At 39.3% G+C, this 14,952-nt stretch overlaps 1 protein-coding gene across 1 annotated transcript; it reads right to left on the bottom strand.

Moving 5' to 3' along the window:
• Positions 1-445: 445 nt before the first annotated feature.
• sprn2 (shadow of prion protein 2) lies at positions 446-7,197 on the bottom strand. Its single transcript, XM_061877197.1, has 2 exons — positions 6,954-7,197; positions 446-1,002 (listed from the first exon to the last, which is right to left on the bottom strand). The coding sequence occupies exons 1-2, from the start codon at positions 7,010-7,012 to the stop codon at positions 546-548; spliced, it is 516 nt and encodes a 171-aa protein (XP_061733181.1). The 5' UTR covers positions 7,013-7,197; the 3' UTR covers positions 446-545.
• Between the last annotated feature and the right edge of the window lie 7,755 nt (positions 7,198-14,952).

The raw sequence follows: 14,952 nt of genomic DNA, 5'->3' as shown, positions 1-14,952 counted from the left end.
ATAATCCACTCAAGTCTCCGGTAAGAGCCGACTTAATATCACAATTTTCCCATCCAAAAACTTGCTGGTTGACGTCGAGAAACATGCTCGCTTGACCGCTCTGCGTTAAAGCTTCACAACAAGCAAAGAAACACCGGCTGTGTCTCGGTGCTAAAGGCACAGTGAAGCGAAGTGTGAATTATATTTATATAGCTCTTTTCTCTAGTGACTCAGAGCGCTTTACATAGTGAAACCCAATATCTAAGTTACATTTAAACCAGTGTGGGTGGCACTGGGAGCAGGTGGGTAAAGTGTCTTGCCCAAGGACACAACGGCAGGGACTAGGATGGCGGAAGCGGGAATCGAACCTGCAACCCTCAAGTTGCTGGCACGGCCGCTCTACCAACCGAGCGATACCGCTGCAATAAGAGATGGTAACAGAAAGCTAACACAAGAGGAAGGTTAAAGACGTGCAAAACTTTATTCAGTGTGCAGCACACACACACACACACAGCTGCATGTTGCATCACACACACACACACACAGCTGCATGTTGCATCACACACTCACACAGCCGCCATCCAGGCGCTGAAGACCAAGGTGACGGTGTGACCCAGCGTCACCCACAGGCTGTTGATGTCCGCCGGCGGGGCCGCCGCCCTCAGAAACGCCCGCCATCTCGACTGGTTGTTGAACCTCTGGCGGTCCTGGTGGTGGCGCTGCTCCGACGAGACCCGCTTTCCTCCGCCGTGACCCCCGGAGTTGTGCTTGGGCCTTCCCAGGAAGCCCAGGCCGTAGCCGGTGCCCGTGCCCCCGAGCACGCCGGTGGCGGCGGCGGCTGCGGCGGCCCACTTCAGCCCCTGCTTGGGGAGGCGGCCTCCGGGAGGCGTTTTGCCGCTCCCGTCTTTGTGAGCTGCGGCGCCGTGTTTGCTGTGTGTGTGGAGCGCACCTGCCCAGTTTGTGACAATGAGCGGCAGCAGCACACACAGACACAGAAGCTTCTGGGGGCTCGTCATCAATGCACTGCCGGGCACAACAATCAATCATGTGGCGTCATCAAGCTTTCACACTTTTGCATTTTCACTCTTCTGCATGGCTCCAATACATGGGAGTCGAACTCAAGCCCGCCTCATCACTTTTTTTGGCTTTCCAAAGCCTGGAAATAATATGTGTCATTAAAGGCCTACTGAAATGAGATGTTCTTATTTAAACGGGGATAGCAGGTCCATTCTATGTGTCATATTTGATCATTTCCCGATATTTTTGCTGAAAGGATTTAGTAGAGAACATAGACGATAAAGTTTGCCACTTTTCGTCGCTAATAGAAAAGCCTTGCCTGTACCGGAAGTAGCAGACGATGTGCGCGTGACGTCACGGGTTGTGGAGCTCCTCACATCTGAACATCGTTTACAATCATGGCCACCAGCAGCAAGAGCGATTCGGACCGAGAAAGCGACGATTTCCCCATTAATTTGAGCGAGGATGAAAGATACGTGGATGAGTGAGAGTGAAGGACTAGGAAAAAATAAAATAAAATAGACGGCAGAGCGATTCAGATGTTATTAGACAAATTTACTCGGATAATTCTGGAAAATCCCTTATTTGCTTATTGTGTTACTAGTGTTTAGTGAGATTATATGGTTGTACCTGTACAACCTGAAAGTTTTAGGGGTGTGACCACTAGTGTGGTGACCGCCAGTGTCTCAGAGGGAATTCACTTCGTTTACAATCATGGCCACCAGCAGCAAGAGCGATTCGGACCGAGAAAGCGACGATTTCCCCATTAATTTGAGCGAGGATGAAAGATTTGTGGATGAGGAAAGTGAGAGTGAAGAACTAAAAAAAAACCACAAAAAAAAACGACGGCTCCGGGCTGCGACAGTGGTAGCGTTTCAGGTGTAATTAGACACATTTACCAGGATAATTCTGGAAAATCCCTTATCTGCTTATTGTATTACTAGCATTTTTTTTTTGAATGAATGAATGGGTTTATTTTGAGCCATGCAAACAAAACAAGAGAATGACATAAAATACAAAAGAAATATATAGATACATTATTTTTACACCAACATTGAAAACATTAATCTTTTGTAGATGTCAAGATTGGCTCAATTGGCTTTTAGTGAGATAATAAAGTCATACCTCAAAGTCGGATGGCTGCGGTGAACGCCAGTGTCTCTGAGAGAAGCCGAGGAACCAAGATCACAGCTGCCTTTTTAAAAAACTGCAGGATTAGGTCCCATAATCCACCGAAGTCTCCAGTAAGAGCCGACTTAATATCACAATTTTCCCATCCAAAAACTTGCTGGTTGACGTAGAAGAACATGTTCTCTTGACCGCTCTGCGTTAAAGCTTCACAACAAACAAAGAAACACCGGCTGTGTTTCGGCGCTAAAGGCAGCTGCAATACACCGCTTTCCACCAACAGCATTCTTCTTTGACGTCTCCATTATTAATTGAACTAATTGCATAAGATTCAGCAACACAGATGTCCAAATTACTGTGTAATTATGCGATGAAAAGAGATGACTTTTAGCCGTGTGAGGTGCTGGGCTAATATGTCCGCTACAACCCGAGACGTCACAAACACGCGTCATCATTCCGCGACATTTTCAACGAGAAACTCCGCAGGAAATTTTAAATTGCAATTTAGTAAACTAAAAAGGCCGTATTGGCATGTGTTGCAATGTTAATATTTCATCATTGATATATAAACTATCAGACTGCGTGGTCGCTAGTAGTGGCTTTCAGTAGGCCTTTAAAGTGCTTTATATTGTCTTGTAGTTTTTTACCATTTTGACAGAAAAAATACATGTCGTCAATTCAATGCCATAGTTTTTAAACATCCATCCATTTTCTACCGCTTGTCTCTTTTGGGGTCACGGGACATAAATATTATAATGTTTAAAAAACAATGTTTATGTCAAACTAGAACTAAATACTTTTCATCGGCTTGACTTAAGAGTTCAAAGCAAGTTATTCATCAAATTGTCAAATTTGATAAATAGATTTTACAGCATTTTATTGTACATTTTACAGATTTTTTTTTGGACCATAAAATGCTGGCAACTGAGCTGCCAGTTTTTTAGTGTAAAAAAACGGCGGTACTGTTTTGCTATTCACAATAGTACAAGGTAACATTTGTCGTCGTTTTTACGGTAAAATCCGCTTGCCAGAATTGTACTTGAAAAATGCAGTTTTATATTCAAAGTAAAAAACAACAACTGTATATTTTACAGTAAAATTCTACCAATCAAGCTGCCAGTTTTTTACTGTAAAAAACGGTGGTACTGTTTTTTTCCTCTCACAGTAAAATTTGCCAGAATTTTACTCTAAAAATGCCGATTTATATTTGCAGTAAAACAACACTGTATATTTTACAGTAAAATTCTATCAACTGAGCTGCCATTTTTTACTGTAAAAAACGCCGGTACTGTTTTTTTCCTCTTACAGCAAAATTTGCCAGAATTTTACTGTAAAAATGCAGTTTTATATTTACAGTAAAAAAAAACACTGTACATTTTACAGTAAAATTCTATCAACTGAGCTGCCATTTTTTTACTGTAAAAAAAACAATGGTCCTGTTTTTTCCTCTCACAGTAAAAGTTGCCAGAATTTTACTGTAAAAATGCAGTTGTATATTTACAGTAAAAAAAACTGTAAACTTTGCAGTAAAATTCTATCAACCGAGCTGCCAGTTTTTTTTTTGTGTAAAAAGCGGTTGTACTATTTTTTTCCTCTTGAAGTAAAAGTTGCCAGAATTTTACTGTAAAAATTCAGTTTCATATTTACAGTAATAAAACACGGTAAATTTTACAGTAAAATTCTGTCAACTGAGCTGCCATTTTTTTACTTAAAAAAAACGGTGGTACTGTTTTTTCCTTTTACAGTAAAGGTTGCCAGAATTTTACAGTAAAAATGCAGTTTTATATTTACGGTAAAAAAAACGCTGTACATTTTACAGTAAAATTCTATCAACCAAGCTGCCAGTTTTTTTTACTGTAAAAAACGGTTGTACTATTTTTTTCCTCTTGAAGTAAAAGTTGCCAGAATTTTACTGTAAAAATTCAGTTTCATATTTACAGTAACAAAACACGGTAAATTTTACAGTAAAATTCTGTCAACCAAGCTGCCATTTTTTTTACTTTAAAAAAACGGTGGTCCTGTTTTTTCCTCTTACAGTAAATGTTGCCAGAATTTTACTGTAAAAATGCAGTTTTATATTTACAGTAAAAAAATATATAAATTTTACAGTAAAATTCTATTAACCGAGCTGCCCATTTTTTACTGCAAAAAAACGCTGGTACTATTTTTTTCCCCTTACAGCAAAATTTGCCAGAATTTTACTCTGAAAATGCAGTTTTATATATACAGTAAAAAAACATTGTACATTTTACAGTAAAAATCTATCAACTGAGCTGCCAGTTTTTTACTGTAAAAAAACGGTGGTCCTGTTTTTTCCTCTTACAGTAAAGGTTGCCCGAATTTTACTGTAAAAATGCAGTTTTATATTTAAAGTAAAAAAAAACACAGTAAACTTTACAGTAAAATTTTATCAACCGAGCTCCCAGTTTTTTTTACTGTAAAACACGGTTGTACTATTTTTTTCCTCTTGATGTAAAAGTTGCCAGAATTTTACTGTAAAAATGCAGTTTTATATTTACAGTAATAAGACACGGTAAATTTGACTGTAAAATTCTGTCAACCAAGCTGCCATTTTTTTTTTACTGTAAAAAAACGGTGGTACTGTTTTTTCCTCTTACAGTAAAGGTTGCCAGAATTTTACTGTAAAAATGCAGTTTTATATTTAAAGTAAAAAAAAAACACTGCAAACTTTACAGTAAAATTCTATCAACCGAGCTGCCAGTTTTTTTTACTGTAAAAAACGGTTGTACTATTTTTTTCCTCTTGAAGTAAAAGTTGCCAGAATTTTACTGTAAAAATGCAGTTTTATATTTACAGTAATAAAACACGGTAAATTTGACTGTAAAATTCTGTCAACCAAGCTGCCATTTTTTTTTACTTAAAAAAACGGTGGTACTGTTTTTTCCTCTTACAGTAAAGGTTGCCAGAATTTTACTGTAAAAATGCAGTTTTATATTTAAAGTAAAAAAAAACACTGTAAACTTTACAGTAAAATTTTATCAGCCGAGCTCCCAGTTTTTTTTATGGTAAAAAACGGTTGTACTATTTTTTTCCTCTTGAAGTAAAAGTTGCCAGAATTTTACTGTAAAAATTCAGTTTTATATTTACAGTAATAAGACACGGTAAATTTGACTGTAAAATTATGTCAACCAAGCTGCCATTTGTTTTTACTTAAAAAAATGGTGGTACCGTTTTTTCCTCTTACAGTAAAGGTTGCCAGAATTTTACAGTAAAAATGCAGTTTTATATTTACAGTAAAAAAAACACTAAATTTTACAGTAAAATTCTATCAACCGAGCTGCCCATTTTTTACTGTGAAAAACGGTGGTATTATTTTTTTCCTCTTGAAGTAAAAGTTGCCAGAATTTTACTGTAAAAATGCAGTTTTCTATTAAAAGTTTTTTTAAAAATACTGTACATTTTAAAGTAAAATTCTATCAACCGAGCTGCCAGTTTTGTACTGTAAAAAGCAGCGGTGCAGTTTTTTTCCTTTTACAGTAACATGCTGGAAAAAAGACTGTAAATTGTACCGTAAAAATTTTTGCGACTGATCTGTCAGATTTTTACTGTAAAATCTAAAAAAAAAATTAACATTGTACATCAAAAAACTAATGAATTAAAACAAGTTTGACACCCATGCTGTAACACAATAGCAACCAGGGTGTGATTTGACCTTTAACATATTATATTTTATGTTATTTTAGTACTGTACAATAAATGTATTGTATATCATTATATGTCATTGTCTATTTGTAATACATAAAAAAATCTATAGCTACAAAAAATGTAAATGAAATATTTTAGTATTACAGAATTAATATAAACAATAATTATGAACCATATTTGTGTTTCTAAGTAAAAAAAAAAAAAACAACTACATATTAAACAAATAATATATGTTACAGAGAAATGTTACAATAATAATAATAATAATAATAATAATAATACATTTTATTTGGTATATTGCTTTTCAGAGTACTCAAAGACGCTTTACAGGATAAAAAATTTAAACATAAAACAGTTCAAATTAATAATATAAAATACAGGAAATATACCTGCACGTGTAATGTACATTTCAAAAAAGGAAAATATGAATAATATAATACTGTTACTATAAACGATATTATATTTTAAAATTTGGCGACTTTCCAAGAAACTTAAATAAGTTAAAAACAAAAAAATCTGAAATTGAATGAAAAAAATCTCTATCACCAACTCTCATTCACTTATTAGGCAGTAGTAAAAGTGATGTCAATTTAATAAAACAGTAAAAAATTTTTTTTTAAAAATTACATTATTTTAGATTAAACATACATTAATGCAATAACAAAAAATCTTAATACAAAATCAACAGGGAAATATTTAAAAAGACATTTCCGTTATACTATAGTGAACATTGAACGGCAAAAACATAAAAATATTCACAAATATGTGAAGTGAAGTTAATTATATTTATATAGCGCTTTTCTCGAGTGACTCAAAGCGCTTTACATAGTGAAACCCAATATCTAAGTTACATTCAAACCAGTGTGGGTGGCACTGGGAGCAGGTGGGTGAAGTGCCTTGCCCAAGGACACAACGGCAGTAACTAGGATGGCACAAGCGGGAATCGAACCTGCAACTCTCAAGTTGCTGGCACGGCCACTCTACCAACCGAGCTAAAAAACTGTAAAATTTAGTGTGGCCTTCCCACAATCACTTAAGCCATATTGTCAAAATACATGAATGATGTATTAAATATTAAACAGTAAAATTCCCCATGCATTTACGCGTTAGTTAAAAAAAAAACTATTAAAAACTTGCAGTAACAAAAAGTGAGGTTTGCTTACCTTTGCGACAAAGTGATGCAGAGGAGGCGATCCATTGGCTGCAGGAGCTTGCTTTTCATCCTAATTATTTCTATAGCAACAGGAGTTAGGCTCCTCCCCCTCCACCGACATCAACAACAAGTGCGGCGCTGCCATTGGCCCCGGATGAATAATACCGGACAGCTTCAATGAGTTTTGCTGAGCTTCGCCCTGCCATTATTCAGCACTCCTGCACCCCAGAGGACAAAAAGTCCCACTTAAAGGCCTACTGAAAGCCACTATTACCCACCAGGCAGTCTGATAGTTTATATATCAATGAGGAAATATTAACATTGCAACACATTAGTTTACTAAATTGCAATTTTAAATTTCGTGCACAAGTATCATGCTAAAACGTCGCGGTATGATGACGTCACGCATTGTAGAGGACATTTTGTTCCGGCACCGATCACAGCTATAAGTAGTCTCTTTTAATCGCATAATTACACAGTATTCTGGACACCTGTGTTGCTGAATCTTTTGCAATTTGTTCAATGAATAATGGAGACGTCAAAGAAGAAAGCTGTAGGTGGGAAGCGGTGTATTGCGGCCGCCTTTAGCAACGCAAACACAGCCGGTGTTTCCTTGTTTACATTCCCGAAAGATGACGGTGAAGCTTTACAATGGAACAGAGCGGTCAAGCGAACATGTTTGGGTGAGAAAATGGTGGAAATAATCTTACCATAGACATTAGCGGAAAGCTTGCGTCGTTCCTCGTGCTTCTGTCAAAAAGGCAGCTGCGGACTCTCTTGCCTTCTCCCACCGGCCAGGCCCGTCCGTCGGATGCTTCCACTGTGAAGGAGGGGGGAAAAAAAAAAATCTTGCCTCGTCGAGGAACGTGAATTCCCTCTGAGACACTGGCGGTCACCACACCAGTGGTCACACCCCTATAACTTTTAGGTTGTACAGGTACGACCATATAATCTCACTAAAACACTAGTAACACAATAAGCAAATAAGGGATTCTCCAGAATTATCCTAGTAAATTTGTCTAATAACATCTGAATCGCTCTGCCGTCTAGTTTATTTTATTTTTTCCTAGTCCTTCACTCTCACTCATCCACGAATCTTTCATCCTCGCTCAAATTAATGGGGAAATCGTCGCTTTCTCGGTCCGAATCGCTCTAGCTGCTGGTGGCCATGATTGTAAACAATGTTCAGATGTGAGGAGCTCCACAACTTGTGACGTCACGCGCACATCGTCTGCTACTTCCGGTACAGGCAAGGCTTTTTTATTAGCGACCAAAAGTTGCAAACATTTTCGTGGATGTTCTCTACTAAATCCTTTCAGCAAAAATACGGCAATATCGCGAAATGATCAAGTATGACACATAGAATGGACCTGCTATCCCCGTTTATATGAGAAAATCTCATTTCAGTAGGCTTTTAAAGGCCTACTGAAAGCCACTACTAGCGACCACGCAGTCTGATAGTTTATATATCAATGATGAAATATTAACGTTGCAACACATGCCAATACGGCCTTTTTAGTTTACTAAATTGGATTTTACATTTTGCGCGGAAATATCATGCTAAAACGTCGCGGTATGATGACGTCACGCATTGTAGAGGACGTTTTCTTCCAGCACCGTTCACAGCTATAAATCGTCTCTTTTCATCGCATAATTCCACAGCTGAATCTTTTGCAATTTGTTCGATGAATAATGGAGACGTCAAAGAAGAAAGCTGTAGGTGGGAAGCGATGGATTGCAGCTGCCTTTAACACCGAGACAGAGTCGGTGTTTCTTTGTTTTTGTTGTGAAGCTTTAACACAGAGCGGTCAAGCGAACATGTTTCTCTACGTCAACCAGCAAGTTTTTGGATGGGAAAATTGTTGGCTCATACCGGAGACTTCAGTGGATTATGGGACCTTCTCCTGTAGCTGTCAAAAAGGCAGCTGTGATCTTGGCTCCGCATCGGATTCTCTCTGAGACAGTGACACCGCAGCCATCCGACTTTCAGGTATGACTTTGCTCATCTCACTAAAATACTAGTAACACAATAAGCAGATAAGGGATTTTCCAGAATGATCCTAGTAAATGTGTCTAATTACACCTGAAACGCTATCACTGCCGCAGCCCGGCGCAGTCGGTTTTTTTTTTATTTTATTTTTTAGTTCTTCACTCTAACTTTCCTCATCCACAAATCTTTCATGCTCGCCCAAATTAATGGGGAAATCGTCGCTTTCTCGGTCCGAATCGCTCTCGCTGCTGGTGGCCATGATTGTAAACAATGTTCAGATGTGAGGAGCTCCACAACCCGTGACGTCACGCGCACATCGTCTGCTACTTCCGGTACAGACAAGGCTTTTTTATTGGCGACCAAAAGTTGCGAACTTTATCGTGGATGTTCTCTACTAAATCCTTTCAGCAAAAATATGGCAATATCGCAAAATGATCAAGTATGACACCTAGAATGGACCTGCTATCCCCGTTTATATATCAATGATGAAATATTAACATTGCAACACATGCCAATACAGCCGGTTTAGTTTACTAAATTGCAATTTTAAATTTTGCGCGGAAATATCATGCTAAAACGTCGCGGTATGATGACGCATGCGCGTGACGTCACGCATTGTAGAGGACGTTTTCTTCCAGCACCGTTCACAGCTATAAATCGTCTCTTTTCATCGCATAATTCCACAGCTGAATCTTTTGCAATTTGTTCGATGAATAATGGAGACGTCAAAGAAGAAAGCTGTAGGTGGGAAGCGATGGATTGCAGCTGCCTTTAGCACGGAGACACAGCCGGTGTTTCTTTGTTTTTGTTGTGAAGCTTTAACACAGAGCGGTCAAGCGAACATTTTTCTCTACGTCAACCAGCAAGTTTTTGGATGGGAAAATTGTTGGCTCATACCGGAGACTTCAGTGGATTATGGGACCTTCTCCTGTAGCTGTCAAAAAGGCAGCTGTGATCTTGGCTCCTCTTTGGATTCTCTCTGAGACACTGGCGTTCACCGCAGCCATCCGACTTTCAGGTATGACTTTGCTCATCTCACTAAAATACTAGTAACACAATAAGCAGAGAAGGGATTTTCCAGAATTATCTTAGTAAATGTGTCTAATTACACCTGAAACGCTATCACTGCCGCAGCCCGGCGCAGTCGTTTTTTTTTTTTTTTTTTTGGTTCTTTACTCTAACTTTCCTCATCCGCAAATCTTTCATCCTCGCCCAAATTAATGGGGAAATCGTCGCTTTCTCGGTCCGAATCACTCTCGCTGCTGGTGGCCATGATTGTAAACAATGTTCAGATGTGAGGAGCCTTCACACCAATGACGTCACGCGCACATCGTCTGCTACTTCCGGTACAGGCAAGGCTTTTTTATTGGCGACCAAAAGTTGCGAACTTTATCGTGGATGTTCTCTACTAAATCCTTTCAGCAAAAATATGGCAATATCGCAAAATGATCAAGTATGACACCTAGAATGGACCTGCTATCCCCGTTTATATATCAATGATGAAATATTAACATTGCAACACATGCCAATACAGCCGGTTTAGTTTACTAAATTGCAATTTTAAATTTTGCGCGGAAATATCATGCTAAAATGTCGCGGTATGATGACGCGTGCGCGTGACGTCACGCATTGTAGAGGACGTTTTCTTCCAGCACCGTTCACAGCTATAAATCGTCTCTTTTCATCGCATAATTCCACAGCTGAATCCTTTGCAATTTGTTCGATGAATAATGGAGACGTCAAAGAAGAAAGCTGTAGGTGGGAAGCGATGGATTGCAGCTGCCTTTAGCACCGAGACACAGCCGGTGTTTCTTTGTTTTTGTTGTGAAGCTTTAACACAGAGCGGTCAAGCGAACATTTTTCTCTACGTCAACCAGCAAGTTTTTGGATGGGAAAATTGTTGGCTCATACCGGAGTCTTCAGTGGATTATGGGACCTTCTCCTGTAGCTGTCAAAAAGGCAGCTGCGGTCTCGGCTCTCTGAGACACTGGCGTTCACCGCAGCTGTCCGACTTTCAGGTATGACTTTGCTCATCTCATCTGACTAAAATACTAGTAACACAATAAGCAGATAAGGGATTTTCCAGAATTATCCTAGTAAATGTGTTTGATTACATTTGAAACGCAACCACTGCCGCCACCCGGAGCCGTCGCCTTTTTTTTTTTAGTGCCTCACTCGAACTTTCCTAATCCGCAAATTTTTTATCCTCGATCACATTAATGGGGAAATTGTCGTTTTCTCGGTCCGAATCGCTCTCGCTGCTGGTGGCCATGATTGTAAACAATGTGAGGATGTGAGGAGCCCTACAACCCGTGACATCACGCGCACATCGTCTGCTACTTCCGGTACAGGCAAGGCTTTTTTATTAGCGACCAAAAGTTGCGAACTTTATCGTGGATGTTCTCTACTAAATCCTTTCAGCAAAAATATGGCAATATCGCGAAATGATCAAGTATGACACATAGAATGGACCTGCTATCCCCGTTTGAATAAGAAAATCTCATTTCAGTAGGCCTTTAAGTGACTTTATATCACGCGCCTGCAGGTTTTCAACTCATATTTGCTACTTTATAACTCACTAAAACCCCCGAAATCCAAATTCTTTGATGTTTAGTCACATGAGAGCAGATTGTGGTAAAAAGCAAAAGGCAGGCCGTCCAACAACGGAGATGATTGTTTGCAGACATTTTTGTGCGGTGAAATCATATTGTGACCCCATCATATTCCCCCTCGGGCCAGGAAACTGTGGACACTGGTCGACTTGTGGTGATTAACATTAGAACGAGTCGCGTTTCGCTCAAATCACAGACTACTTGTCGGAGACGAATATTGTGGGACAGGAAGGAGAAATGAAGAAGTGGTCTGCAGACGTTGCGTCGAAAGCCCAAAAGCTGTTTTGTCGAGCCTAATAAATGTTGCTTTCGCACGCTTCCACTTGCAGTTTTGAGCATCACATGCTTGAAATACAAACACAGACCTTGTGCACTCGTGAGGCCCTATGAACATAACGCCATCGCTCGTTTTTAATGGCACTTTAGTCAGTTTGTGTGTGTTCTTGTACCCCTACCATTCTTTAGACAACAAGGAAAAGTAGCTTCCATATAAAAACATAGTTATATAATATACAATTGTGGAGAGGCAGAGCTGATGGTCCGACAGATGGCGGCAAGGAGGCGGAGGATGCGAGCGAGCGGCGAGGCGGAGCGTGCCGGGAGCGACGCCGCAGTCAAGTTTTGGTGCGTGGATCCTCATGATGTATAAAAGGGGAGAAGGAGGAGAGATCAGGGCAGAAGGAGTTGGAGAGCTTGCAGCAGCGTATGAAAAACGGAAGCGACAGAACGCAAGACGGCGACGACAACGACGCGGCCGACTAAAGAGCGACACGGAGGAGCGAGCAGACGGCGCAAAAAACTTCCTTTATTTGAAAAAATAAACGAGAGTCAAACCTGCAAAAGCAATGTCCTTCCTTGGTGGTCAGTGGAACCCGCAATACGACAGCGAGCAACTGTCACAATAATATATCAGTTATAATTATATTCTGTATTTATACTATGTAAATGTTATATTTTACATTGCTACTATGGTACATTTTTAGTCTACTTTATAGCTGAATTACCCTTTCCATCCTACTGTTTGAAACAATTTCCCTTGTGAATCAATAAAGTTTGTCTGAGTCAAAGTCTAAAGAGGTAGGCATTTTTCGGAGGTCTCTAGAAGGTCAGAAATACAAGAATATGTGTGTGAGTGTGTTTTGTTGTATTTCTTCACTTTTTGAGACATCAACAAGGAAAAGTACATTCAATATAAAAAAATATAATTATATAATAATATATCAGTATATATTATACACTGTATCTATAATATGTAAATATTAAAAATATGTTATATTTTACATTGCTAGAGTCGTACATTTTTAGTCTACTTTATACCTGCATTATCCTTTCCATCCTTTGTCATTGAGCTACGATGTGGAACAATTTCCCTTGAGGATCAATAAAGTTTGTCTCAGTCAAAGTCTAAAGAGGTCGGTATTTTTCAGAGGTCTCCAGAAGGTAAGAAACAAAAGAATGTGTGTGTTTTCTTGTATTTCTTCCCTTCTTGAGACATCAACAAGGAAAAGTACCTTCAACATCAAAACATTAATTGTATAATAATATAAAGTATCAATATATATATATAATATACTGTATATATACTATGTAAATGTTACATATATATTTTACATTGCTACTATGGTATATTTTTTGTCAACTTTATAGCTGCATTACCCTTTCCATCCTACCGTGTGGAACAATTTCTCTTGTGGATCAATAAAGTTTGTCCAAGTCTAAGTTTAAAGAGGTTGATTGTCATGTCATGGACAGATGTACATTGTGGACGCCATCTTTGCTCCACCGTAAGTCTTTGCTGTCGTCCAGCATTCAGTTTTTGTTCACTTTGTAGCCAATTCAGTTCAAGCTTCAATGCCTTTTCTTGGGGGCACTCAATTTTTTATTTATTTTTGGTTTAAACATTATACACATTTTTACCTTCACTCTGCCTCCCGCTATTTCCGACATCTACAAAGCAATTATCTACCTGCTGCCACCTACTGATATGGAAGAGTATGACACGGTTACTCTGCCGAGCTCTGGACAGCACCGACACTCAACAACAACACATCATTTGCAGACTATAATTACAGGCTTGCAAAAAATATTTTTAACCCAAATAGGTGAAATTAGATCATCTCCCACGGCACACCAGACTGTATCTCACGGCACACTTACTGTCTGAAAAAACACTTCTGACAGTAAGTGTTTTTTCAGACACTTACTGTCAGAATAATTGTATTTAAGTTATCACAAAACTTTGTGTTTCAATGAGTTCCCGGCGAGAAAACAAAAGCTGTCTTTGATCTTACCAATCAAAAGGCTTGTAAAACTCCACTGTGTAGGATGGGAAGCGACATGAAGGTGTCGTTTTCTTTGATGTATTGTAATCCACAAGGAGATTTTGTCTTGACCCGAGATTTACAAAGCGGAGAGAAAGAAGCACCCGACCCCCCCCCTCCAGGCACCTTGTCTTTGAACTGTTTTGTAACCAAAGGCGAAGGCTGTTTACGACCCCCCCCCCCCTTCCTTTAGAAACATATGTTGACACGTAATCAGGGAAAGTCCAAACAAAAGAGCGTGGTGGGACACTGTACAAGAGTACAGGTCTACGCGTTTCTCCTCATTGAAACAAATTGAATTCTGTCTCCGTTTAATTCCTTGCTTCTTTGTCTGTTTAATAGATGTCATCAGTGTTTGAACCTGGCACTTAGACAAAAACGTATCCTTTTATGGCCAGGATGCGGATGGTTTGGCTTCTCAAAGATAGGAGTGCCTCATTTCGTCGACCTGACCTCCTCCAGGAACTGCAGTCCTGTATAAGGACATTCGCCGTTGATAAAGCAACTATTGGTTCAGTAAAGCGTATCCGAAGTCTGTTTTGATCCAGCCGCACTGCCGGACGAGGATGACAAGACCGGAAACACAAATCACAATCTATTGCCAATGTACCGGATCTGAGGGCAAAAATGTCAGAGACATCCCTACTCCAAAGCAAGTCTAATTTCTATATTATTGTCCCCTGAGAAGCTGTATTTTAACACTCGTAAAATGTGAGGATTTTGTCAGGTATCACATGTTAATACTCTATTGAAGGCCGACTTTGAAGTTTTGTGCTTTGAAAAGAACAAACGTGAAGAAAACGTGGCCTGGCGATGATGGTTTGGCTTCTCTAAGATAGGAGTGCCTCATTTCCTCGACCTGACCTCCTCCAGGAACTGCAGTCCTGTGTAAGGACATTTGCTTGTAATAAAGCAACTTGTGGTTCGGTAAAACGTATCCGAAGTCTGTTTTGATCCAGCCGCACTGCCGGACGAGGAAGGCAAGACCGGAAAGACACATCACAATCTTTTGTCAAAGTATCTGATCTGAGGGCAAACATTGTCGTAGACATCCCTACTCCAAAGCAAGTTTCCTTTCAATATTAT

Source organism: Nerophis ophidion, linkage group LG17 (genome assembly GCF_033978795.1).
Source record: "Nerophis ophidion isolate RoL-2023_Sa linkage group LG17, RoL_Noph_v1.0, whole genome shotgun sequence".
Lineage (NCBI taxonomy): Eukaryota > Metazoa > Chordata > Actinopteri > Syngnathiformes > Syngnathidae > Nerophis > Nerophis ophidion.
Note: the sequence above shows the minus strand (reverse complement) of the source record. Positions and strands in the feature narration are given on the sequence as shown.

Coding starts and splice junctions, on each gene's coding strand:
- sprn2 (XM_061877197.1), bottom strand. CDS start 7,012: ATGAAAAGCAAGCTCCTGCAGCCAATGGATCGCCTCCTCTGCATCACT. Junction 1,003..6,953: donor TGCATCACTTTGTCGCAAAG/GTAAGCAAACCT, acceptor TGTGCCCGGCAG/TGCATTGATGACGAGCCCCC.